Raw genomic sequence first — 24751 nt, 5'->3', positions numbered from 1 at the left:
TTCAGTTAAGCGTTTTTTGGCAGCTAGTGATAGCGTTAAGAGGGGCTGAAACAACATCAAAATGTTCCTTAGCCTCTCCTTTAGCCCTCACACCCATTGAAAAATGCTTGCCATTAAAATTCGTTCATTTTCTAAATACAACAGAACGTGTACCCCTAAGATGCAGAGTGCATCCCCTCAATTTGTTTTCTAGCTCATCTCTTTTTTTTGTTTTAATTTCGCGCAAAGCTACACGAGGGCTATCTGCGCTAGCCGTCCCTAATTTAGCAGTGTAAGACTAGAGGGAAAGCAGCTAGTCATCACCACCCACCGCCAACTCTTGGGCTACTCTTTTACCAATGAATAGTGGGATTGACCATAACATTATAACGCCCCTACGGCTGAAAGGGCGAGCATGTTTGGTTCAACGGTGATTCGAAACTGTGGCCCTAAGATTACGAGTCGAACGCCTTAACCCACTTGGCCATGACGGGGCCTTATAATTAAAACTATGTTCATAATTAAGATATTTAATGCTATGTGTGAGAAAGTTATTGAAAGGAGTAGGATCAGTCCTAAGTTGTTGAAAAATAAAATAGAAACTTTGTTATATTATGAAGTTTTAGAACGAGTCAGTGGATAATCACATAGTGCACTCAATTCCGTGGTGATTGAAAACTATAAAGGTTTTATTAAACTGTAACTTAGAAATTAATTTTATCATCGTTCAGGTAAATATGCGATTTTTTTATGCGAGCGTTCTCATTCTATTTAGAAAATTTTGATCAGGATTTGTAACCAACCTCATCTTGCTCCAATCACCATCTTAGACAAAATATGCATACTGTGGTAGTCATTGAAGAGTATTTACACTTACCTGTTTGGTCATGTGAATTGTCTTCCACATTGAAATGTAGATCATATCCAAGTGAAAAGGTAATGCAAGACTTTGTATTAAGTTTATCTCCTCTGATATATGAGCATGATTTTTGATGCAAGTAACCTAAGACGAAAGGATACTGCATTACTAGCCTAAAACCACAGTTTAAACAAAAATGCAATATCTGAAAAAAAGTTTGTTGTTCAGTTTTTTCCTATTTCAACAGCCACAAGTTATTTAGGGCAATATAAGCTGACCAGCTAGTATTGTAAGATAATATACCAACATCTTATTGTGCTGTGACAAATATTCTATTTCTCTGCTGCATCTTTATTTCAAATTTATGCTGTTCGTGTGTATTCCTTATAATGCATTTCATTTCAAGCCTTCTGCATTGTGGATTTTTAACTCACTTGTTTCCTAGTTTTACCTGTGAATACAATATACGATATTATAAAGAAACATTTTGTCACCAAGGGTTCATCACAGAAGTTTATGTTATTTTGTTTTACTTAACTTCCTATTTCAATATGAAGGTCATGAAATATTACTTTCTGAGACCTCTTGTGGTGGAAAAGAAAGCATGGAAAAGTTAGGGCATGACCTGAGAGTATTACAGGGTTTATAAGAATCTCTTTTCTGGATTAGGGGCGTTTATAGTTTTGAGGAGGTCTATGTGCACGATCTCCATTCATCTTCAGGGTTGAAAGACAGCTAGGAGACATTCATGCTCTTCTCCCAATTTATCATAGTTTTCTCTGAAATGTAAAAACATAGGGTATCAAGACTTAATCATGATGGTAACAATCAGATTATACACCATAGAACCAACTGGGATGGTCTTTACGAGCAACTAGCCATGCACTAGCTACTTCAAGAATAATCATGGTTGCCTATGAATCATGAGAGAGATTGTGTATGGTAGACAAAACCTATCAGGAAAAGCCATAAACTACTGGGTGGAGTGGCAGCATCTCACCATGATCCAGCATATTCTTAGGATAATCAGGAGTGCCAGTAAAGTGGACTAACACTGTTGCAAGATTATTTACTTACTGAGTTTGATGCAAAAGTGTGGTTACCTTTTATCCCTCTGTAGTATGGGAACACCATATATGACAAGATGCACATAATACTACAATTTTAAAAGGGGAAGAATACTTTTTCCTTAAACACCAAATTCAAGGATTGAGGGCATTGATCCAATAAGATTACTATTTAGGTAAATAACTGAAACATCTACCTGTGAAAGGCTTTTCCAAGAATGTTACTTATGGATCATGACTGATACGTTTGTGGAGGGACTACTACAACACGTGGTATAGTCCCAGGTACGTGTCATGTCTAACAAAGGCTATTTTACAGTAATGTTGGTCAAGGCCATCACATAAAACTAAATGCTGGAGCAGAAAAGAAGTGAAATGATTGAATTAACTGGGAAACAGTCTGAGGGTTAATAATGTCTGCCATAACTTAATACAGGTATGTACAGGGTGTTTGGAAAGTCACTGTGCACTTATATATTTATTAACAGACATGTTTCAATATAGAATACAGGAGGTAAATATGAATAACAATTATAAACAATGTTGAAAGTGACCCCTATTGGCATCAATACAGGCCTGGATCCTTCTTATTTTGTTTCTAAACACTGCTATCAGTTTTTGGCTTGAAATATGATTACAAAACTGAACAGTGACTTTCCAAACACCCTGTACAATGGTTTCACTTTTACAGGCACTGCCAGATGGTGTGATTTAGTGGTATGTGTATGGAACAGCATTTTATTTGAGATATCTCAATTTTAATTGAAATTGTGTTCTGGTTCTATCAAGTTTATTCTGTTTTCTTTGTCCCAATTTGTTTCATGATTTGAGTTTTAATTTTTCTAAGTTCACTCTACAATGACTGATTAAAGTTTATTTATGCTATGTCATGTTTAGATAATTTTGAGTATAATTTGCATTTTCATACAGTTTGGTGTGTTTTGTTGGCTGTTGCAACCTGTATAAATAATTTCCTTGTTTAATATATAAGTATCATTGTGGTGAACACTTGAACAAAAGAATAGTTGAGTAACAAATAAACTTGTTTGTTAAAAATGTCAATTATTAGTGTTGGCTTAGGAAAGCCTAGAGATGAAAAAGGAAATACTATAGCATTTGAAAAATCACAAGTTTTACCCCTACTATACCTCATAAAATGATTACATCTGAATTAATATTAAAAACTTCCCTACAGCCATTCTTCAAATCATAATATAGTGAACTTTACATTATTATAATTGTTGTCTTGTGCAAGGATCACATACAAAAGAGATCATTCACAAGAGTTCACATTGTTTGTTTGAACTTCTTACATCATCTCCCACAATTGTGTGAGGGTCACATCAAAGTGAAAGGATTATAATGATGTCTGCACTGGTTAATATAAGCAGGGTGTTTAAATTCTTTAAACTATAATATGTGGGTGACCTCTAACATGTGTAATCTAAGATTGTTGAATACTGCACTAGGACTACAGTTTGATTAAAATCATATAATTAACAGTTTTTTTTTTGTTTTCATTCATTGTATTGAAGTTTTCTCCACTCCACCAGCCAGCTTGTATTCTAAGAAAGGAATACTAGCACTTTGTTATAGTATAATAAAGATTTAACTTAATGTTAAACTCATCTAATATCCATTGGTCTTTGTGTTTGATTTATTCTCCTATAGCACAACTCCTTTCAAACCTCCAGTATTGCAATTTTGTTCATTATGGTTTTATCTGTAAATATCACAGCTCCATCCATCATGTGTAAGACATTTCACCAATTTAAGATTTCTTTTTCAAATGATATACATTGAAGAAAATACTAATAAACATGAACACAAATGTTTAATTTTTTTCCCTAATTCACGAAAGTACTTGGATTATTAGATTTTTACAATAAACATTTTAACTTATAACACTACAAAATGTCAGATGACAACAAACTCTATATTGCAATAGCTGCCTCAAATGAAATAACCAAAAGCTATGAAGTAATTGTAATTCATCTTTTATTATGTCCATGGTCTAATGATTCATTTACATCCCTACTAATGATTAGACTTAATATAATCAGATGCAAAAACCTTATTTTAGACATGTTCATCACAACATTATACTGTGATTGACAAAACTTGCATAATCCTATATGCAAGGACAGGGAGTGGAGAAGGTTAACAATACAAATAAAAAGACAGTCAAAATGTTTCACAAATTGTTTCTTATATTAAAACTTTATGCTCAACTAAAGATTTAAAAAAATACGAAAAATAGTAGAAAATCACATATAGAATACAATTGCTATAAATAAAGCTCTTGATTAGTTGGTTGAATTAAAAAAAAACAATAAATAAAGCTTTAATTTACTTTGAATGTGAAAGCACAATTTGTTTCACATCCTAAATTATTAAAACACAAAATGTAACTTTAATCATTTTCTCTGAGTAATAATGTTTTAATGATAAATTTCATTATAAAATAAAGCTACTCAGGTGAGATATCATCAAGATATTCAGGCTACTTTGTGTACTTGTAAGGACAGTAAAGAATGTTGTTTTGATAGTTATTCATACTCATCAAATCCCAACACAAATATCTTACCAAACATTTCACTCATAAAATGAAACCATGGTATTAAAACAAACTTTAGGCCAAAATATTATGTATACAATAAATAAGTATGGAAACATACAACAATACACATGAAAGAGCACAGTCACAGAATAAGTGTACACTCCAAACTCACACATATCCAGAATGCATTAAAGTACCTAAAACTGTATTATCACACTTGATTCTCTGTATAAACAACCATCTTTAAGTGGTCAATCCAAAATATTCAGTTTTTTTTAATTATGTGTATGACAAATGATTTAATCTCAAGTTGTATTTATTCTTACTTTATATAAATTTTGTTTCTGTAAACAAACTTTTGTGTTCAAAATGGTTTGGATGAATTAGGATTGGATTGGACCTTTTAACTATTTTTTCTAAATATAAAATTAGAGACAACTGTTATTTGGCACAATTTTCTCTACAAATTAAATTATAATTGAATATTAAATGTGAATTTTCAATACTTATGTTTTCATAAAAATAAAGAAAATGGAATGAAATGCCAAACATCTCTTTAAATGCCATGTAAAATTAACAGAATTTAAACAGAATATATTCCTTTGTTATTCAATTCTCACTTCCAAAATGTTTATAAAAATTCAAATTTCATTTCAATGGAAGTTTACTTCTTGAATAAAAACATATTCCCACTTTATAATGTCTATTTTTAAGCAGTAGTATGCATATTAGATATTTTTTTTTGTCCAAGAGCATAAGAATAAACCCAAATTTTACTGTTACAAAGACCCTTGAAACAACACATCCATAACATCTATTACAAATATAAAAAAGCACAATATTTTAAAACTTGTACCAAAAACAAATAATAATTAAAAAGGTTCTACCACAAAGAACAAATATTAATGTATTTTTTAATGAGTTAATTATGACTAATGTCACTGACTTTGTACATTCTTCATTAACAGTTTAACTTTCACATTTATAGATAAAGAACTCTCCCACAATCAGTTTTTATTTTTACATAAACAAGTCCTGATATTTTATTTCTTGTCTAAAACTAGAAACTGGTAAATTTTTAGAAAGGGAATGTCTTCTGTGTGATGATAAAAATTATTCAAACTTAGTGTTTTCAAGTCAGTGACATGGATTGGCAAGCTTGTAAAACATGTCAACAAAAGTAAAACATATAAAAAACATAATTTACACAAACTGCCTCTTATTCAATCATTTTATCAAAAATGTTAAATCTATCAAAATGAGGAAATACGATTAACTATCCCTCTAAGGATCTTCCTATGATTAGGCAATCAAAGGGATTGTCATCACATATGTAGACTTACATTCAAAATTTTATTAATCTTTTATTTTGGGAATGTATGTCAATAAATTTGGTGTCAAATTGTGGATAATTCAAGTTGCAGGATTATATATTAGTTAATTACTTTACATAAAAGGAAATATTTAAAAAAACACCTATATATTGATTTTTGTGTGCATCACAAATGTATAATTCGAACCAAAATTGCATTCAACATACCACATGATACATCTGTGATGTTCTAATACAAAGCCTATAGCTTCTTACGAATTAGAACTCATACAACTGATACTGGCAAGCTATGATATAAAATAAGATTGTCCTATCTTTTCTATTTGCTGAGATTTCACTACATTTAGCAAACCGAACATGGTGGGCTTCATCTCGCCCTTTTCATTTTTAAAAATGCTTATGTACACCAGCTTCTATCTGTGATGTGTTATAATCAATTGAAAGCTCCGAATGTCCCCTATGTGGTTTTCACAGCCTCTAAAAGGTGGGAAGTACCCAAGGTACTTACTTTATCTCTAACCCTAGAAGGAAAAGTAAAAACGTTATCCAAATTTTTTTTTAACCCAAACTCAATTTATTTAGTAAGCCTGGTAAATTACAGTGGAATTCTGTGACACTGATAGAGTAATTTATTGTAGTTAATTATTTCAAAATCATATAAATTCTAAAAAAATTGTTTTGTTTAACGTTCTCCACATGAACAGTTTGACAAGGCTTAGCAAATCATGGCAAGTGGACAAATGAGTACAAGGTTTGTAACTGGAAAGAGAATCATTGTTTTCTATATTTTTTATTTACTGTTTTGCATTTTAAAAAAATTAACAAAGATGTAAGAATTTAATTGTAAATAGTAATAATAAATATACATGTATAACTGAAATGTGACTGTATTTTACAAAATACTAGCCCACTTGAACCAAGCCAGGTCACTTTGTAGAGGCCAGTTTTATATTATTAAATAAGGTAACGAGTACACATGTGCTGCATCATTGTAGCTTCCGTAATGTTAGTCAAACACTGCCAAAATGTCAATAAAATAAAATATATAGATAGCATAATGTTATGAGATTTGAGTTATTTAGACTAAACATCTATGGTTTCTTGTTATAATTTTAGTGACTACTGCAGAACAAGAAAACTGTAATTAATATATATTTCTGAATTTTTTATGTTGGTTATGAGGTCAATCAAATTGACTTAATCCAAAAAGATACAACAGTAAAAGTATGAGATAAAATATTGATTTTTATTTTAAAGAAAAAGTTTAACAGTTATCTGGAGGTTCTAAGGTTTAGCATATAAAATTTGATAATTTTCTGAGGTAAAGTATTTTTATTCTTCAAGTCCAAATTACTTTGCATGTTTGACAGTCAACCTTCAAGAGAAAAGAAATACACAAGCAAATCATTATTTACCAAGGTCTGTTATCTTGTGTACTGAAGCCTTATGATGTTTATTGATAACCTGCAAAATTTCATGAAGATACACATAGTGCATTAAAAGTTAAAGTGTGAAAACTATACCACACATAGTGAAAGAGTTAAATCTTATCTGTACTTGCAGTTTCTTATGCTTTTACTGTACAATACAGAAGCCAAAGCCTAAATAATATTATCACATAACTCAAAACTGGAAGTACTTGAAACAAGTTTTGAAATTGATGTAACGACAGTTCTCGTTTTTGATTTTCCTGAACCCATCAAATGAACACACCACTCAAATGTTTGGTATTTTAACATAGCATAAAAAATAAAGGCCAGTTTTTTTGGTTTTTTGTAAAACAAAAAAGTACACAAAACAGGAACTTTAGGATCCATCACAACACTAAAAATATTCAAATAAACAACTTTACAAGATACAACAACATCAAGAATTGGATGAAAAATAAAAGATGATAGTACAATTCTTTCAGTCTTCTAGTTTACGCTTTGGTTTTTTAGGGTTTCTTGATCGACTCTTGGCCTTGCACAGGGGACAAATTGGGGCATTTCTGTGGATCTGCTGATGGCAAGACAAGCATGACTAGGAAAAGAAAAAGTGGTTTAAATTTACTCTTGTTCTTGTATATGGTGAAGAAAATTTCTCAAAAGGGATATAAAAACTTTTCAACATTCCAAATGAAACAGCTGCCTGAAAAGATAACACATAATTAATACTATTATACAGTAATCATATTAGTCCCTCTTCAAGATATGTAACAATAGAACACGAGTTCTTGTCACAGTTGATAGTAGCTCACAAGATTAGTAAACCACTTGTAAACCTTTTCCTTTGCAAATTTTCAAGTTTTAATCATATCCCTAAAAACAGAACAATTGTCTGCACAACTGATACCATGGAAGGATCTCCAGCAGTTTTAGTTTTCTCACAGTTGGAAATGTACAAGTATAGAATTTATCTATCAGATAAAAATTAATTCTGGATTACTGCTTTCAAAATGACACTAGTTAAATACATAAAAAAAACTAACCACATTCAAAACAAAATGTCAATATAAATAGATGATGAAAATGCAGCAAATATGGGATTTATAATATTAGTTGAAATGAAGAGAGACAACATACATGTATGTGGGACCTTGATACCACTAACTATAGTGAAAATACACAGATGAGACATTGAGTACACTAATTAAATGAATATGCAGGTTTGGTCTTTGTATTACTAAATAAATGAATATACACAGATGAGACCTTGATATCATTCATTGTGTCAGGATTTCATAGACTTAATAAAACAAAACCAAGGATCCATATTCAAATACCCAGGTCTCCCGAATCATGTCACATTTACATTTTCTTGACATCTGTCAAACATGCCTGCTTGCAGAGACTACATAAGCCTCACAAAGACACAGATTCACAGTGGTCACAAGAAATATAACCAAATTGTGTTTAATCTTTTAATTAAGCTAATTATTCCAAGAAAATTTTTTTTACAGAAACTGAAATTCCACAATTTGTTAAGTACCATGATTTAAAACAAACCACTTTTCCAGGGTTCCCAGTACTGAGATTAAAACAAGCCACTTTTCCAGGGTTCCCAGTACTGAGATTAAAACAAGCCACTTTTCCAGGGTTCCCAGTACTGAGATTAAAACAAGCCACTTTTCCAGGGTTCCCAGTACTGAGATTAAAACAAGCCACTTTTCCAGGGTTCCCAGTACTGAGATTCTTTTAAATCTTACTTTCCACAACTTCCCTAGAGTCAACGTTTATAGATGGCTTTGAAAATATTAGTTCAAATGAATACATACATAGATATACAACACTTAGCTACATTGCACAGACCTTTGTACACAAATATTACACTAGCTAGAGTGAAAAGATATGGGTTGCATCTTTCTGACCTTGAATAATGTGGAACTGTCAGTTCATAAAGCAAATATTAGATAAATAGCCATTTAGTTTAAAGCTATACTTACCTTCATGGGAGGAGGTTGCTGTCTAAAGGGTGCAGGTTGTGGTCTGTCTTGACCACTCTTATTACGATTCTGCTGAAGTTGTTGACCTCCACTAGATACTATACTGAGTGATTGGGGAAGAGCTCCTTCGGAAACTTCACTTTGCCACTCAGTCTTCTGTTTCTCAAAAAACCTAAAGAACGGATATTTCAAGAGTTCTCACATGGTTTAAAAAAAAGTTTTATGAATATTATCAGTACAACAGCGACATCTGCTGTGAAAAATTCCTTTTTTTATAACATGCATTTGTATATGGAAGATTTGCACTTCACTATTTTTAATCATTAATTGTTAAACAGAATTTTGGATCAAATTATAAGTCATAATATGAGACAATATTTTAGATTAAAACTGTTAAAAACAGTTATAAAGAAAAATCCACAATTACACCATACTTTTAACCTCTATATGTGTTGTTCATCTCACAAGTTAAAGTTATATCTTCCTTGTACAGTTGTATTTTAAATTATTCATAGGATATAATTCAACAAAGACCACCAATTCTTAGTCATCTGAAATAAAAATAAAAAGTTCTCTGGCTGATGGTTAACTTTTATAATAACTAATGAATTTTATCTCTTCTTGCATAATATTGCTCATAAACATTCATTAAAATATCCCTTTGCCCATCTTAAGATTTTGAAATACATGAACATTTTATTGATATGTTTACTTAAACCTGGTTACTAAGGTAAACTATTTTTTGCTCTCAAAAGTTATCATAATTTAAATATAATTTGAGTCCCAATGTCTTGAACAAATGCATCATTCATAGTTATTACTTGTTTGATATTTTGCTGCTTAGTAACCAATATACAGCCGAACATCTAATTTCAGAACCAGGTTTGAACAGCCATAAATGTTTCCTTGAAAAACAAATAATAGAATATTTATAGTAGTTATTTCAGTTATTATGAGTGTGTGTACCCCTCAAACACTTTTGTGAAATGGAACCACAACCTCTGTCTAGAGATGAAGGGTAATAAGAATGTCCTACTCTGGATTAAAGCTGTTATCTTCTTCATGAAGTTCAGGTAACTTGGAGAGACCAATTTCACATCTCAGTTTGTCTATGAGATCTTTCAAAGGACGGTATTCTTGGTGTAGGTGTTTTGCTGTATCAAGATGTTTATTACGATCTTCTTCTGACTGCTTAATAACAGTCTCCATCTAAATCCAAGGAAATAGAATATAAACTTTGAATTTTAAAATTATTTTAAATAGTCCTGTGATCTTTCTCTTCACATTTCACTGAAACTTAATAAAGAAAAAGCTACGTCATCAGTTCCAACAACAAAAAACCAATGTAAGGTAATCCCAAATCTCTGTTTGGAAAATATTTCTTTTGTTCAGCAAAATGAATGAATGTTAATCATTATTTCATAACAATTTTATGTACAATCACATTTTAACTAAACCTTAAGGATATAAAAAAGAATAATTTATAAGGTTAATGTATCTTTTTTCACCATCCATGAATTTCCAGAGGCAGAGGAGGCAAATGTTAACACACACAGTGTACCAAAATGTGTAAACCAAAAAAAATGTTGTATAACTTTTTATTTGAGATAACAACAAAATTCTAAACAAAATATTTTCTGAAGGTTTATAAATTTTATTCAAGTTAATTATAAATTTATTACTTATTATTTATGAATGTTTCTTACTTCAGATTTCAGAACTGATCCTGCTTTCAAGTAAAATGACAACTTCTAAAGAGTTCTCTCAAATTAAGTCCCTTAGACTTTTATCTTTGGAGTTTTTTGAAAACAAATGTCTACCATAACAAACCAAGGGATCTTGAGGAACTGAAACTTTGTTACTGTGTTGCTTGCTGTCTTATGCACACCTAAAGCCATGTTGGAAAATGTGTTCTCAGTATTTGAATGCAGAATTATACTGACTATAGCTAATGATGGAATACATAAAGAAGCTTATTAATTAAATTAAACAAACCTTAAAAGTATTCAAAAGATATTTTCTCTTGTGTTCATTCTGGAAAACACATGTATGTGTGTACTCTTTGGATGAATGTATCATGGCTGTGATTTTGTTTCACTTTTCATATATATTGTTTTAGAGAATATTACTATTGATAGAGTTAAGTAAATTAAAATAAACTGCCTACAGACAGTGAAGGGTGATACAGATGCGAGACGTTGTGGGTTTGAGCATCCACATCTCGATCTTCTAATTTCTATTTCTCTATCTATTACTAATCCTTTACTTTATTTCTTTATGTGAGACTGGTGAATGGAGGTTAAGACTGATAGATGTTGTATCCCCACTGCAATGTGGTTCTACTTCTTCAGTCACCTCCAAACCCTAGGGTGCATTTTATATCTAACATTACAGTTTGTACCCTGGGATCATTTCAATTAGTGCAGTTTTTTATATTTGTTTTGGCTTGTGTTTGGTTCTAACAAACCAATACACACACATATGCACTTTAAAAATTCTGAATATGAGTACACTAAATATCTTATGAAACAGGTAATTTTACAGTAAACAAATAAATGCTTTTTATTCCCCATTATGGTAACACTGTTTACTTTTTCACAGTAGTTTTGATAATCACAAAGCATCATGTTTAACTTTAAGTATTCAAAAAATTCAAAGTGAAAAACTACATACTTCACTTCCTTTCTATTTATAATATTATGAGAAAAGAACAAAATAAACTCTCAATAGGCATATTTTTATCTGATTATAGCCCTTAGTAAATGTCATTTTTAATTTTTATTTCATGTTTCACATTTTCTGAATGTTAAGTTAATTAACTACCTACATTATTTTTTGTACTTTTAAGCCTTTGTCACTGGCTTATTAAAAATCTATTTCATCATCTTAAAACAATTAACCTACAACAAATTTTTCCTCAATTAAATTTCTTTCTGTTTTGACCTCCCACATATCTAAACTTTTGGTTTATTTGTACTTGTATATTCAGATGATAATTTAGCTTTACTTCAACATGTGTTTTATAGTACAAAAGACTTTTCCATTCCTTCATAAAAGATCAAAATTTAATTACAAACAATGGATTTCTTAAAAGGCCATGTGATTTTGGCATATTGGTGTTCAATAATGATCATGCTGAGTATAAAAACATAAAACTAGTTAAACCTTCAGTGGTATAAGGATGTTCAGTATATTACAGTTGAATGTAATATTGTTTTGATGATCATTATCAAAACATTTGTCAGTAAGCTATATAATATGTACATCATAAAAAGTAAAAAATAGCATAAAACACAAACCTAATTCTTTGTTGTGCTCAAAAGAGCCTTTTCTAAAACTGTTGAAAACTATAAGCTTTTTTGTGAAAAAACAACTTCAATCTACCATATAACAGTGAAAAATAAAACCCAAATTACTAAATGATAAAAAAGTAATGCATATGTATGTATGGTTTGACTAAAATGAGTTGCATTTACAAAGCAAAAACTCAAAAGAAATACATTTATCTTTTGAAATTGTAAGTTTATATTAAAACATACCAATACATATTTTAATGAAGATATTCAACTTACAGCATTAATGTCTGCATGGATCTGTCTTAATTCTTCAACATGTGCCAGCTTTTCCTGCAACAGTAATTCCATCTCCTGACGATACTCCTGCAAACATTTCTCTTCTCCTTCAGTTGAATCAACTTCTTGACGAAGTCGAGTTTTAAGCTTTTCTAAGTGAATTGTTCGTGTTCTAAGAGTAAAAATATGAGAATTTTGATAATAAATACATAAACATCTAAAAAACTTCATCATTTTAGGAAACATATAAATATTAACTTCTGATTATAGATCTAAAAACTAAACTAATAACTAATAGCTAATTTAACATAACATTCTAAATTATAATGACAAGGAAGCATTGATTCATATCTTTTGAGTAACACCACTTTTATTGATATTTCTGGTTGTAATTTCAAAAATATCTCAACATTCAACTAACTTAGGGGATTGTAGTTAATTTTAAATTCATAAACCAAGCTAGCAATTTAAAATAATCCTCACAAAACATTTATAACATAAAATGGTAAATAATAAAGTGAAACTAACACTAAAAAAACAGATAAACTATGATTTATTTTTGAAACAATGAAAATGTGATTGTTTGCCTATAACACTATTAACAATTTTTCATTCTTAAAACATGTGCCTCCAGGATGTATGCAATAATTTAGGTAATCTTCCCTAGCAATGTCCAGAGATGAAAAAGACCTATTAAATGGATTCAACAATTTAACATCCGAGATAAATTACTATGACACACACAGCGACCTACTAAAGAGAATCTCAAAAACATCTATGAAATTCCGTGTTCCTGCAATGATACATACGTTGGTGAAGCATGAAGAAAACTCGTGACAAGAATAAAAGAACATAAAGATAATACAAGACTCATGGAAACACAAAATTCAGCTATTGCAGAGCACGCCACGTCAACTGGACACAGAATAAATTGGGAGAAAACTAGAATCATTGACACAGACAAATTCTGGATGACAAGAAAAATCAAAGAATCATTTTATATTTACGCTATAAAACTTCACTAAACAGAGATTCTGAATTAGAGGTGAGTAACATGTGGCTGTCATTGGTTGAATCTACAGGAAATATCTCCTCCAATCAGAAACAGTGATAATCCAACCAATCATAACATACTCTCCACAATCCACCATGACACTATAAAAGACCAACAACACCTACACACACTAACCTGAAGACGAAAGGCAGAAGACTTTTGAAATGTTGTCCTCTACACTTATGTTTCCATAACAGGCAGTTGCCATCCATTCTACAGTTTCATCAGAACTTAATGTTGCCCAACAAAGAAGAGGGTGCTACTAGCTAGTGATCTTTGAAAAATAAGTTCTTAAGAGTTTTTAAAACATATAATTTCAGCACAAGAATTTGATTAATGTTTTTCTTTGCAGTAATTTGAGTGTATCACTAGTTAAACTGTAATCAGCTTCTTTGCTAGTTATAGAACAGGTTAAATAAATAGAATTATTACACAATTATTATTTGAAGACAAGTTATTTTTACCTCTATGTTTCAAGGATCAATGTGATAATTTAAGAGCAAAATTAAAGTAGCATTATTGAGCTTGATAGTGTTGTCAGTAGGCTACTTATATTTATTTGTTTATACTGTTATTTACTCCAAGATTACAATGGTTAAAAACAGCAAAGGTGTGATGTAAAGTGTGTAGAAGCAAATATTGGAGTTTATTTGAAAATCTGGGATTGACATGCACTTTTAAGAAAGCTGTTACTTCAAATATGCAATTTGTTTGTAGAGATTGCAGATTTGGGAATACATTGAAGGCTACCCTAAACAGAGTGTAGAAAATATATAAAAATCAAAGTTTAAACTGTTGGAACAAGAAGCAGGAATTAAAGATGAGCTTAACCTTTTACAAGCAAGTGTTACAGAAGATAAAAATGAATTTCAGAAAGTTACAAACAGTATTACTTGAAGGAGTAATAATGCTAAAGAGTAAAAATGAATTTAATTGTAAATAGTAGATTCTAGGAAGTAACAAATTTTAGCCTTTAGCTGTTGCAGATGAGTAACAAGGATGTACAAATACAAAAGTAACTAAGAGGGAAGGTAAGACAAAACTTAAAGGTTGGTTGATTGATTTAGTGTTTTATGGCACAAATCAGCTAGGCTATCCATGCCAAACATCCAGTAAAAGGTTAAATTAAATTTATTAAAATTTATAAAGGGAAATTAAGGTAAAACAAAATAAAGTTAAAACAAAAAACAGATAGCATAAAAACAATGTTTACATATAGTCTACAATGTTAAGAGAAAAACTACAGTAATACAAGTTGTAAAAGACTTTCTGTAGCATAATTGTAATCATCATAACTCATCAGGAAGACTAACAGGTAAGTACAAAAACCACCATCAGTCACACAAAGTTGGTCTTTCTAGTCCTGGTTTCGAGTTATTTAACTTTACAGCCAATGTCTAATTTCAAATTTAACTAGATGAACTGTGATTCTTAAAAGGGAACCACATTAAAAAAGGTTTAATATATAAATTAAAAAACTTAAGTGGCATTAAAAAGATTAATGGCCTTTAAAAAACTAAAAATATTACCAAGGTGGACAGTGTCTCCATCATCAATAACACTATCTAACATTATGGACAAACCTTAGGATAGAACATGTTTAAAATGGTGCTGTTGTTAAGAGTCATAATGGCAGCAAGAAAGTAAAATGTGGCTCATTGTGATCTGAGTGTCACACAGACTACATACTGGTGCATCAGTTCTAGATAAAAGAAAACAATGAGTTAAAAACTGTAACCAATGTAAACAACTTCCTCTTTCTGATCCTTACGAAAGCAAGATGGCCAAAATCCAATATTGGGTTTTATTTGAAAAAGTTTGTTTTCACGTTGCTCACTCCACGTCTGACTGCCTGCTGGCACGGTGGTGATAGTGCCAGAACAGATAGATTTAGCTGTAGTGTATAGTCGAGTTTCGATTGGATAAGAGCATGATATATCTGTAGCATAGAACATCGATCTGCTCCCCACGTGGTGGAAGAGAGGACATGGAGGATGTTCAGTACTTTTGTACATTTGACCTGTACCTGTTTGATGTGTGGTATAAAGATCAGCTTACAGACAAAGATAAACCCCAAGAACTTTGTCTGAAGGACCACAGGCAGCACAACTTCACCGATACAGAGTTCAGGATCAGGGTGAATACCCCATTGGCAGCAAAAGTGCATGCAACTGGTTTTAGAGAGAGAAAAGTTAAAGCTGTTTGATGTGGTCCACTTCAAAAAATGACTAAGGGCAGTTTGTAGCTGCTGCTCAATATACCTCATGTTTGATGACTGATATGAGATGTGAAAGTCACCAACAAAAAGCCCGTTTGGAACAATGAGTAGGAGTTGTTCAGTGATGGCATTAACTTTTATACTGAAAAGTGTGACACTCAAAACACAGCCCTGAGGGACTCCAAGTTCCTGAAGAAAAGAACGGGAAAGTGTCGAACCTACACAAACTTGAATCTTCTGTCCATTAAAAAATTTTTAATAAAAATGGGCAAATGGCTACATAACCCATATATATGGAGGTCTTGCAAAATGCCATAACTCCATTTTGTATCATAAGCCTTCTCAATTTCAAAGAATATTGAAACAAGATGTTGTCATTTGAGAAAGGCTTTTCTGATTGATGTTTCAAGTCGAATTAGACAGTCCACAGTGTAGGCTGTCTGTGGAACCCAAACTGGGTGGGCAAGAGGAGGTTCTTTCATTTTAAAACCAAACAAGGTGAGCATTAGCCATCCTCTCTAAGGTCTTACAGAGACAGCTCATCAAAAAAATTGGATAGTAGTTTGAAGGAATCTTGGAATCCTTCTCAGGCTTAGAGAAAGGTAGGACAATAGCTTGGCACCAGGCATCAGGAAAAACATTCTACTGCCAGATCAAGTTAAAAAAACAATCAGAAGAATAGCAAGAAAAGCAGAATAGATGGCACAGCATTTCATAATGTACATCATCATGTCCAACTGATGTACTGCCAGACTAATGAAGGGCCAATTTGAGTTCCACCAGCGTAAAAGGAAGATTATAGTCATAGAAACAATCAGCATGAAAGGAAAAAGGTGTTCTCTCTGCCCGAGTCTGAATGGCTAAGAAGGTGAAGGATGAGCAGAAGTGCTAGATACTTGGCAAAAGCTTTCACCCAGAGTATCGGCGATCAGTTACTTCTTGACCATCAGAGAACAAGCCTGAGAAGGGGACAGAATTATGTTGCCCACTGACCTTCCGAATCTTGTCCCATATGACTTTGGAACTGGAAGTAGAAGATATGCTGGTTGTGAACTTAATCCAAGATTCCTTCTGACTTTGATATCTTACCCACCGAGCATGTGCACGGGCCTGCTGAAAAGCAATGCAGTTTGAGAGTGTGGGATATCTACAGAAAGTATCCCAGGCCCATTTTTGAGCCTTCCGTGCCATGTGGCAGGCAGACTTCCACCATGGATGAGGATACAGTGGGGAATGTGTCAAGGTTTTAGGAATACATTAAGCAGATGCTTGTATAATACAGTCAGATACTGCTGCCACACAGATATCTATGGATGGCTTACATGATGATGGCAGGATCAAGTTCTGTGGGAGCAGTCAAAGTGGGCCAGTTTGCATGATCCAGCTTCCACCTGGGCACGCAGGTCGAATGGCATCGACCATGGCCAGTCTCTCTCAAAATTACAGGAAAATGATCACTACCTCGTGGATTATTGTCAACTCTCTATGAAAAATGGGAGAATAATGAAGGGGAGAAAACTGAGAGATCAATAGTAGTAAAGGACTGACTACTGACTAAGTGCATGAAAATAATTAGAAGAACCAGTATTGAAAAGAGAAAGATCGTAATTCCATCTTTGCAAGTGGAGATACACTTCACTGCAGAAACTCCTTGAGTAGAGAAACCAGTGAGAATCTCTGACTCGGAGATGTTCTTCAAGTCCTTCTCAACATTAACACCTCATAATGATTTGAAAGTAGCATGAGGTGTAACTTCAATAGGGATATCAGCAATTGCCTTTAAGTGCAAGAGGAGTTCACTGTTTTGAGATGTGGATGTTTCCACCAATATGTCACCAGATCAAAGCTTCTTTACTGATTTTGGAGAGCCAGCAAGTCCCTCCATTCCCTTTTGAATAAAATAAAAAAGGGAGACATTTGTCCTGAAGGTTTGTGTTAAAGATAATGTAGGATAAGAAAATGAGGTACAACAGGTGGTACAGATGTTGAAGATTGCTGCTCAGAATCTTCAAGATATGATCGTTTACCTATGGACTGTTTTTTTCACTATTTTATTTAAAGTTTTATTTGGAGGATCCATAATAAAAAAGAAAATTTCGGTGCCCACTGACACCACCCACCATGGAATCCTATGAGGGGACACACTACAATGTCAAAGGACACTACAGCAACTCCAGGGTTTCGTGAACACTATACCCAAACACCAGCATCAGATACAATGTCCACAACACCTACTGAGAACATCCAACACTGGTACTTGGTTGACCCTAGCCCAAGTGGATCAGCTGATTGACCCAAGGAAGGGGCCACCCCAAGGCTGCCCATCTACAGGAATTCAAGGCCAAAGTGGTGTGTTAGGGTTGGACCCCTCAATCACCAGGATCTCCTCCTCCCCTTCACGGGTCATCATGCATGGCAAACACGTGAATGGATGTTTAGATCCCAGAGGTGGTAAACTGAAAGAACAGAAGCTTTCCCAGGAGGTCCCGTCATCATGTACAGGAATCCACACTGAGGAGTAAAACTTAAAGGAGTGTTTGTTTTTTGATAGCAAAGCCACACTGGGCTATTTGCTGAGTCCACCAAGAGAAATTGAACCACTGATCTTAGAAACTTAAGGACGCTTTAGATATAAATGATTCTTTGGTAAAGCATGTTGACAGGATAATCTCTGGGACAAACAGAGAGAAAATGTAGCTTACAAAAACTAAGGTTGTTAGCAATGATACAATATTAATAGTGTACATAGAACTGATAATGTTGAAAAGGAACTTAGGAGTTACACAAGAAGAACAGGAGGTTGATAAACACACATGGGGTAAAAAAGAAGAAACTTTTTTCTGTGGTATTAACATAAATTAACTGTGAAGGCAAGAATCTAAGTAGATCTCTAAGGCTGAATACTAGTCATGGTGTAAAAATAAGAACAGAAAATTTATTATGAAAATCAATGAGATTTAGCTCGGTTTAGATAACTCTCATGACAGAAATCTATTTGAAATACACAACTATATATCAATATAAATAAGAGTTAAACAAAGATGGGGATGGGGAGGAACAGTTTAATATACGAGGCATGAACCCTAGCCTGTTGAAGAACATTAAAGAGAACAACAAAAAGGTTGGTTGAATCAGTATCTTTATAGATAGAGAAATAAAATGATTTTAATTGGAATCTGTTATAAACACCTGACTGGATCGATGAAATTAATGAAAACTATTTTTAATGAAATCAAGAATGCAAAAGCTAGTTTTAATCACGAAGGATTTTAATCTTAGATGTTACTACTAACATGAAAACTTTATTGTCAACCTGAAAGAGTGAGAGAATCTTAGAAATTGTTAAAGGTATTTTTACATTAAATGATTAGGTAACCTTCTTGAGAAAATTTTATTCTGTTTTATTAGATTTGTTATTAACCTTCAATGTGGATATGACTAATGGGAGCATCCCTACAGGTGGCCATTGTACAATTAAGTTTGAGGTGGTATTATACAAGATAAAAAATAACAGTATTTTGTTGTTTTTCCAAATTTTGAAAAGGTTAATTTTGATGAGATGAGATAGAAATTGACTCCAACAATTTGGAATGCTAAGTTAAATGGAAATGCTTTTCAGTTGTGTTTTTAATATGTTCCCTCTCCCTCACACTGCAACTTGGACAAATGTTTTCAACTGTTGCCCCATATGGTGTATGGGAGTAAAATTAGTTATAAAGTATTTACTGGTATCCTACCCAATGTTAATATGTGGTTTCTCTCAATGTTTCCTACTCAGCTCTTCAGTAACCAATGAGATGTTTAAGTAGAGTATTTGATCACTGTGTACTGACCATGCCTGCACTGCTTGAGCAGCTAGTAGTAACACTAGTTGTCATATAAATACACTTGATGCATTTGACTTTGCTCTAAAGATATTGAAAATAATGACAATCAAGGTGATGAACCTCGACCCAGCAGAGGAAGATGTAAACAGCATTAATCACTGGAAACATTTGTCCCAATCACAATGTGAGAGTGTGGAACACTGGGATATATACATCCTACTCATAGTGAATGGGTTAAAAATGACCTGTTAAATACTCAAGATAGACATGTTCCATAGAGGATAAACATGTGGCTGCATGTAACAGATCAGGATAACTCACTATAAGCAAAGGGTGGTTCAAAATTATCATTCCTATTTTAAAATTTAATAATTAAATAACTAGAGCAATATAACCACACAGTTTTCAACATCTTTTAGCCCAGTTGAAATAGTTTTTATTTGCATGTCATCACACTTTTTCATATGTACCATTTGTGGCTCTCAGCACATCTAATCAATATTTTATTTCAGTCCATATTTGCTGGAATATGCCCAGTTACAGTGATGATGACATCCATTACCCTGGATTTCAGTTCAGTGGTGTTTGCTGTAGATGTATCATACACAATGTCCTTAACATAACCCTAAAGAAGGAAGTCTAGTGATGTCAGGCAAACACAGAGGCCACAGAATTGGTCCACTCCAATCAGTCCATCACACTAAGCCTTTTCTCACACAGTTACCATCTTATCATTGTATTTCTTTAGTTATTTATTAAATTTTAAAATAAGAAGGATTATTTTGGGCCACACTCTATTAAGGAAAAAAAAGATGCACATTTAAAGAACTTACCTTTTGAGATGAATTACTAGGAGGATTACAAACATTTGCAAGTTGAATAAAAAAGATAAAAATCATAAAATGGTATATGGAGAAAGGTTAACTGACAATGTTACAACCAACAGAAAGAATTTATTTAAATACAGTTACAATAAACAAAATCTCTCTTTCTCTCTAGATGTTTGGATATATATATTTGTATACCTAGGAGGATCAGGTACACAGACCTCTTCCTCCTTCCATTGCTTAGTTGGAATGGCCTGATTAATACATTTATAGTAAATACAGAATGGCTGAAGTAATATCATAACTTTAGTCTGGTCCTTTTCAGGACAATGTCTATTTATATTCTTCTTTCATTTTTTAAAATTATTTATTTACACAGGTGGCCTGTTTTATTTTAGCACTATTTTATTATTATTATTATTTTAAATTTAATTTTATCTTAAAGATCTGACGTACAAGTTTAACGGGGAGAGGTGTTTAGGTCTATCTTCATCATATATGTAATATCTGTCTAGTTCGCATAACAACTCATTTTTCGCCAATTTTTATCCAAATATTTTATTGTACTATGTAGAAGTCTATCTGGTATTGTTTGTGTATTTGAGTAATTGTTCATGAACTTTGAGAAAGTGGTTTTAGGTACTCTGTATGCTGATGCAATAAGTGTATTCTATAATGTTTGGAGTTTGGTTTGCATTTGTTTTTCACTTATATTGATCCATGCAGGAGTTGCATAGTCTATTACTGATCTAATGTATGTCTTGTATACTTTAATGATAAATGAAAATGTTAGGATGGAAGTATGAAATTCAAAGGATGATAAAGAAGGGCTAATTTCTGATGAGTATGAGATGGCTAAATTACTAAATACAAATATTTCTTTAGTTTTCTCTAATGAATAACATTCCTTCTCCTAAAATGCTACTAGGTGGAAACAAACAGAATAATAACATTAATTATAAGTTTGTTAAAAAACAAATTGGGAAGTGTAATGAATGATAAGGCTTGTGAGCTAGATAATTTTCTTTAAGGATTTTGAAGACGTTTAAGAATTGGACATGCAAGCCACTTGTTACTATCATCTTTACAAGTCCTTCAATAGTGGACAGATGCCAGAGGGTTGGAAGTTTCCTAATAAAAGTTTGGATCCGGTGCTTTTCAAAAAGCATTTAATAGGGCGCTATGAAAAAGACCTGTTAAACCTCATCAGCACACCTGGGATTCACATGGACACCAATGAGTTTCTCTATGCATAATTTTCATAACTATAAAAGTATCCACAAGAGTAATCATAGTATGATCTTTGGTGATGTAAAAATATATCTGCACAATAAAGCTAGTTACTTGTAAACCTTACATAGCTTCATACTAAAAATATCAGGTTTTTGAATTAAGTATTAATAGCTTTTAATTAAAGATTCTCTCAAAAATTTTTTATTTCAGAATACTGATTATCCACCATTTACAGGAATTTCCATCCTAATATGAAAAATACTTTTATATATTAGACAATTTTCACATTTGATAATTATCTAGGTCATAAAAATTTCATGTTTTTAATGAATAGCTTGTATATCATAACATTGTATGTTTATATACATTAATTATTTGCTATTATACTGGCTTTTCAGCCATTACTGGATAACATCACAGAAATTACAATTACGTAGCACACTTGTACTCGTTATTGTTTCCAAGAATATGACACTGACCTTTACAAAATGACCTGTCCTGACTGTATTTTAGTAAAGACTAGTATTTTGTAAAATATAGTCACATTTCAATTTTAATACACTTATGAACAAGATTCTCATCTTACTTTTCTTAAAAAAAAAGGATAATAAAACAAATAATTATCTCCTCTAGTTATGATCTCTGTACTTGGTTACTACTTCTCATAGCTTGCTAAGCCTCAAAAATCATAAATACTAATAGCATAGAATTCCATTATAATTTATCATGTTTTGTAACTAAACTGTATTTCAGTCTAAAAAAAATAAAATTTTAAGCAGACCAAAGACAAAACTTACTTCCTTTAAATCTTGTTTTGAAAGAACAAGTTGATATCCTAATACATGAAAATAGATGAGAAAGCAACCAGGAGGACATTTTGTGCTTTTGATAGGCTATTCACATATCATATCCACAATTAAGCATACATAAGGGGCCATTTCCAAAAATGGAAAGAGGTAAGACAACCACTGTATTTAATTCAATATGAGGGACATCTCAGTAAACAGAAAAGGTAGTAAGTACTTATTTTACATTCTAGCTTACTAATATGGGTAATTTGAGTTCTTAATTCATATGAATCTATGGACTTTGTATTTTGACATCACAAATGCCAAATTTTAATTAGTGCTGAATTCAGCATACCCCATGACACAAAAATCAATGTTTATTTTTCATACTTATTTTTAAATTAAAAAATTATATAATGCATAATATAAAAATATGAATTATAATCTACAGTTTGTTATTAAACTTAATGACATTAATTCATGAGATAGTAGTTCAATATAATTGAAGGAAAGGCTTGATAAATATTTAAACAGTAAGGTTTGCCTTCCCTATTTTTTTGATAAAGTTTAGTTTACTGAATGAGATAGTCATGTGGAGTCAACAATAATTTTGTCTTGTTATGAATGAATTTGGGATGCCAAGAAAATCTCAATTTCTCAAAAGAATATCCCTCAATATGTGTTTAATCACACTAAAGGCATATGAAGAGCTTTATTATAGCCTTTCTTACTGAGGTTTGTTATGAAAGAAAATTCAAATTTCAGTTTAAAGTACGTATAATGTATAGGTCTCGAATTTGTAATTTGAATCAACCATCTATGGATGTTTCCTGTACTTGATGACAGACACATCAACTAAATTGTATACAAATGTTTTTCATCAAGTAAAATGTACATATATAACTTGTAAGAATGCATTTACTGTAAATCAACAATAGTTTTTATAAATAACATTATCACAGAAAATGATGTATGTAGATTTCTTTCATATACATTGCAGTCACACACCACCTCCCTTAAAATATCTCATATTTAATGAATACCAAAAATATATATAACTCTCACCAATAATAAGATCTTTTTACTACATCAATTACTATGACAAAAAGCTTCATAAAAGTGAGGTATGTCTTACTTTCTTTACAGATAAAAAAAATTGAATGCATAAACTTGCTAAAGCTTATACATTCATAAATCTCCTCAAAATACTATTTTTGTACTTAATATTAATACTCTTGCTAAGATAACATTAATACATTCCTGATAATATTATAAACATGCTCTATTTGAAGCTAAAAGTTTGTAACAAAAGAATTATTACGTAGCCCGCTCTGTACTCAGAATTTCAAGTTAACGCGTAACTAAAGTTTAAAAATTTAAGTTTGATTTTCTTTGACATAAGTTTTACTAATTGACATTGCAACAGTAAAAAAAGCTATAACTATTGACCTTGCAAATTAAGAAAAATAATACTAATCCATGTATTTTAATATAAATACTAATACTGTATTAATACTGTAAATACTGTATTAATATAATACAGAACTAATTAGTATTAGCGGTAGTAGGCCTAATCAAACTACCACTAATAGTAAAACTGGCAATAATAAATGATACAACCGAGTACAGGCTTAAACTTACATTTAATATTTAGTACATTAATTACGTACAACTCTGCACTTACTTGCTTTAAGCAGTCTCTGTGAATATATGCATTTTTACAAACATTTCACTGATAACTAACCTGATTTCTTTCAAACATTCAAGTTTACCCATCAGCGTTTCATCGTCCATTTTTGTGGTTCGTGCTTCCATCTAAGTTTCACATAAAAATCTCGACGCAAATGTAGATAAACAATGTTCAAAGATAACTGGTGTGCATTTGTTTTATTTTTAACGCATTGTAAATTTCGTAATAAAGCAGTATCGTGTAAAAATTTATACATAAGTGCAAAAAACGACAAATAACTTTCACAACAGAACTTTAAGTAAAATATAATACATTTTCAA

The 24751-nt window shown here is 31.9% G+C and overlaps 1 protein-coding gene across 2 annotated transcripts; it reads right to left on the bottom strand.

Annotated features, from left to right (window-relative positions):
* Positions 1–3887: 3887 nt before the first annotated feature.
* Positions 3888–24611, bottom strand: LOC143250705 (zinc finger C4H2 domain-containing protein). Of its 2 annotated transcripts, none has more exons than XM_076501608.1 (5): positions 24486–24611; positions 12795–12966; positions 10259–10431; positions 9223–9394; positions 3888–7820 (listed from the first exon to the last, which is right to left on the bottom strand). In XM_076501608.1, exons 1-5 carry the CDS (start codon positions 24554–24556, stop codon positions 7707–7709), a joined length of 702 nt encoding a protein of 233 aa, XP_076357723.1. In that variant the 5' UTR covers positions 24557–24611; the 3' UTR covers positions 3888–7706. The 2 variants fall into 2 exon arrangements, with proteins under 2 accessions (XP_076357723.1, XP_076357724.1); XM_076501609.1 differs by having other exon boundaries at positions 3888–6319.
* Between the last annotated feature and the right edge of the window lie 140 nt (positions 24612–24751).

The sequence above is a fragment of the Tachypleus tridentatus genome, chromosome 5, assembly GCF_004210375.1.
Source record: "Tachypleus tridentatus isolate NWPU-2018 chromosome 5, ASM421037v1, whole genome shotgun sequence".
Classification (NCBI taxonomy): domain Eukaryota; kingdom Metazoa; phylum Arthropoda; class Merostomata; order Xiphosura; family Limulidae; genus Tachypleus; species Tachypleus tridentatus.
This window is presented reverse-complemented; position numbering and strand designations above follow the sequence as displayed.